This window comes from Gastrolobium bilobum, unplaced genomic scaffold, assembly GCF_033153095.1.
Source record: "Gastrolobium bilobum isolate Gb01-03AN ecotype WA unplaced genomic scaffold, APGP_CSIRO_Gbil_v1 utg31243, whole genome shotgun sequence".
NCBI lineage: Eukaryota > Viridiplantae > Streptophyta > Magnoliopsida > Fabales > Fabaceae > Gastrolobium > Gastrolobium bilobum.
Window position 1 is genome coordinate 1 of NW_026895098.1, and position 3,154 is coordinate 3,154.

Consider the following 3,154-nt stretch of genomic DNA (forward strand, 5'->3'; position numbering starts at 1 on the left):
AACCCTCTCTTGGCCAATTCTAAGGACTTAAAATTTTTATTTTTCCAAACCACATCAGTTCTGGAATTTAGCCACTTAACTACTTCCTCAGAATCAGTTTGACTGATTTCAAGACCCTCAAAACCAGAAATTTGTAAAGAGTCCAATGCAGACTCATGCAAAAATTTATCTTTGACTACACAGTCAATGATATCTATCCTAGAACACTCCTCTATGTCTCTTGGGTATTTCATGGCTTGCAAAATATTAAATTTTACTTGCTCACCATTCACATTCATGGCCAATTCACCCTCCTTAACATCTATGACAGCCCCACCAGTGGCTAAGAAAGCCCTTCCTAAAATTATAGGCACCTCTCGGTCTTCCTCATAGTCTAAGATTATAAAATCAGCTGGTAGAATAAATTTATCTACCTTCACCAAGACATTCTCTACTTTTCCTTCCGGATAAACTAAGGACCTATCAGCCAACTGTAATGTGACAGTGGTGGGGTTAGGTTCTCCTACTTTCAACTTTTTGTACACACTCAAAGGCATCAAATTGATACTAGCACCTAAATCACACAATGCTTTGCCTATGTAATGGTCTCCTATGGTGCATGGGATTGTAAAGCTTCCTGGGTCTCCCAATTTAGGAGGTATCTTACTAAGCAGATATTGACTGCTCTCTTGTGTAAGAGCAACAGTCTCAAACTCTTCTAGCCTCCTTTTTCTTGAAAGAATTTCTTTCATGAATTTCACATAAGTGGGCATTTGTTCTAATGCATCCACAAATGGAATGTTGACATGCAACTGTTTTAGGAGGTCTAGAAATTTCCTAAATTGAGTGTCTTGCTTCTGTTTTTGTAACCTTTGAGGGAAGGGTGGTGGAGGTCTTTTTGAGGCAGCAGGTGTCTCACTATTTGGCTTAGGGGCCGAACCCCTTGGAGTGGATTTTTCCATGGAATTATTCCCTAAAGGCTCATCTATAGGGGGCTGATTGTCTGGTTCAACCAGAATGAGCAAGGGGTCACTATGCGCAGCCCCTTGGGGGCTGTTAGGAACAATAGAATCCTGAACAGGTTCAGAATTTGCATCTTTTTTCTTTTTGCATGTTCTCCTCTTCTTTCTTTTTTTAATGTGGAAGGTCTAACCACAGCTTCTGGTTGATTATAGATCTGCCATTTCTAAACTCTATCATATTGCATTGCTCTTTATTTCTTCTAGGCTCTTCAGTGTTGCTAGGCAAGGTACCAGGGGGTCTGGTATTCATAGTGTTTACTAAATGGCCTAGTTGGGATTCTATGTTCCTCAAGGATGCTGGAATACTTTGCACAACAGCTTCCAAGCTGTTTTGCTTGGTCTCATTCTTAACCAAGTATTCCCTTAACAAAGCTTCTAAGGAAGAAGGTGGAGCAATAGGCATCTCACTAGGTTGAACAACAACTTGCTGCCTTGAAGTTTGTTGGTAATTCTGGGTCGGAAAAGGTATTTTTGTTTGGGCATTAGAAAGGCCAGCTTGCTGCCCTTGCCCTTGAAAATATTGAGGCTGTTGGTTCTGCCTCCATCCTTGGTTAAAGTTATTGGGAAAATTATTTTGGTTTCCCACATAAAACACAGAGTCTGGGTTGGATGGGCAACTATCATACAAATGGGACCCACCACAGCAAACACAAGTTACACTTGTGTTTATTGCGTTAACTTGAGGTTGGGTCACAGGTATTTGAGGTGTAGGTACAGGAACTTGGGGTTGGGACAATCTTGCCTCAATGGTTTGTCCTTGGGTTCTCATTAAATTTGACAATGCATCAAACTTGGCTGAAAGAGCTGTTACAAGGTCTATCTCATGTAAACCAGCCACTCTCCTTGGCTGATTTCTCTCTTCAGGCCATTGGGCATAATTTTGAGTCATTTGTTCTAACAACTCATGGGCTTGGTTAAAGGACATAGTCATAAACATGCCATTAGCGGCAGAATCTGCCAAGGCCCTGTTTTGAGTATTCAGGCCATTGTACAGGGTTTGTAACACTGCCCAAGAGGGCAAACCATGGTTGGGGCATTGCTTAAGAAGGTTCTTGTACCTCTCCCACACATCCACTAGTGTCTCTCCATCCCTCTGCATGAAGTTAGCAATATCACCTCTAGTTTGCACTATCTTATTGGAGGGGAAAAATTTCATGATGAATTTCTCAGCAAGGGTGTGCCAATTGGTTATGGAGTTGGATGGAAGGGAGTTCAACCATTCTTTGGCTTTGTTAGCCAGTGAATGAGGGAAAAGCTTCAATCTTAACACATCATCCGAGATGGTGGGATTCCTAAAAGTGTTGGCCACTTCTATGAAATTTCTAAGGTGCTTGTGTGGGTCTTCCATCAACAACCCACGAAACTGCCCCATATTTTGGAGCATGGTGAACATCACCGGTTCTAGCTTAAAGGGCACTCCATTCACAGGTTGAGCTATGCTTGGATCTAATTCATCCAACACAGGTATGATGAAGTCCATCATGGACCTATCATTGTCATTTATGACAGGTGGGTTCTCTATCCTTGCAGGTCCTCCTACCCCATCATTCCCATTTACACTTCCTAAATCCTCCATTTCTTCAACTTCTAGAAGTGGAATTTGCCTATGTGCTCTCTGGGCACTTCTCCTAACTCTAACTGTCCTTTCAGGTTCAGGGTCAATTGAATCTATGAACGGGTGTGGAGTTGCACTCATGCACCCTTTTTAACTAAAACAGGTAAACCTGACTTAGCTAAAACACCTAGATTACTAACCAACTTTTATGCAAAACAAGCAAAAAATAAACAAACAAGAACTTGCAAACAGAAAAGTCTCAAGACAGTTCACAGCTTTTCAGCTTTATAAGGCAGACTCACTAACAGAGTGAGACTGATACTTAAAATAAAACTGTAACTACAAAATTATGAAATAAAATAACAAATATGAAATATTAGGCTAAAAAAAAAATTAAATGACATAAAGAAAACAAAATATGAACAGATTAAAGTTTTTAAGCTATTACTATTCACGAACTATAGTAACACTACTGAAACAGAATTCAAATTAAGCTAAACTAAAAACAGCAAAAATAAGCAATTCAGAAATAGCAATCACACAAAGAAATCTGATCATGTACGCCTCGATCCCCGGCAACGGCGCCAAAAACTTGTTG

General features: G+C 40.4%; 1 protein-coding gene and 1 non-coding gene across 2 annotated transcripts; one reads left to right on the forward strand and one right to left on the reverse strand.

Annotated features, from left to right (window-relative positions):
• Positions 1-50: 50 nt before the first annotated feature.
• LOC133299418 (uncharacterized) lies at positions 51-2,697 on the reverse strand (the record flags this gene model as incomplete). The annotated part of the gene is made up of 2 exons (XM_061498902.1): positions 1,133-2,697; positions 51-1,032 (listed from the first exon to the last, which is right to left on the reverse strand). Coding segments are annotated over exons 1-2 (2,547 nt in total), but the record flags the coding sequence as incomplete, so codon positions are not given.
• Positions 2,021-2,126, forward strand: LOC133301219 (small nucleolar RNA R71). Its single transcript, XR_009750161.1, has one exon. It is a non-coding gene; the product is annotated as a small nucleolar RNA R71 (small nucleolar RNA).
• Positions 2,698-3,154: the final 457 nt, after the last annotated feature.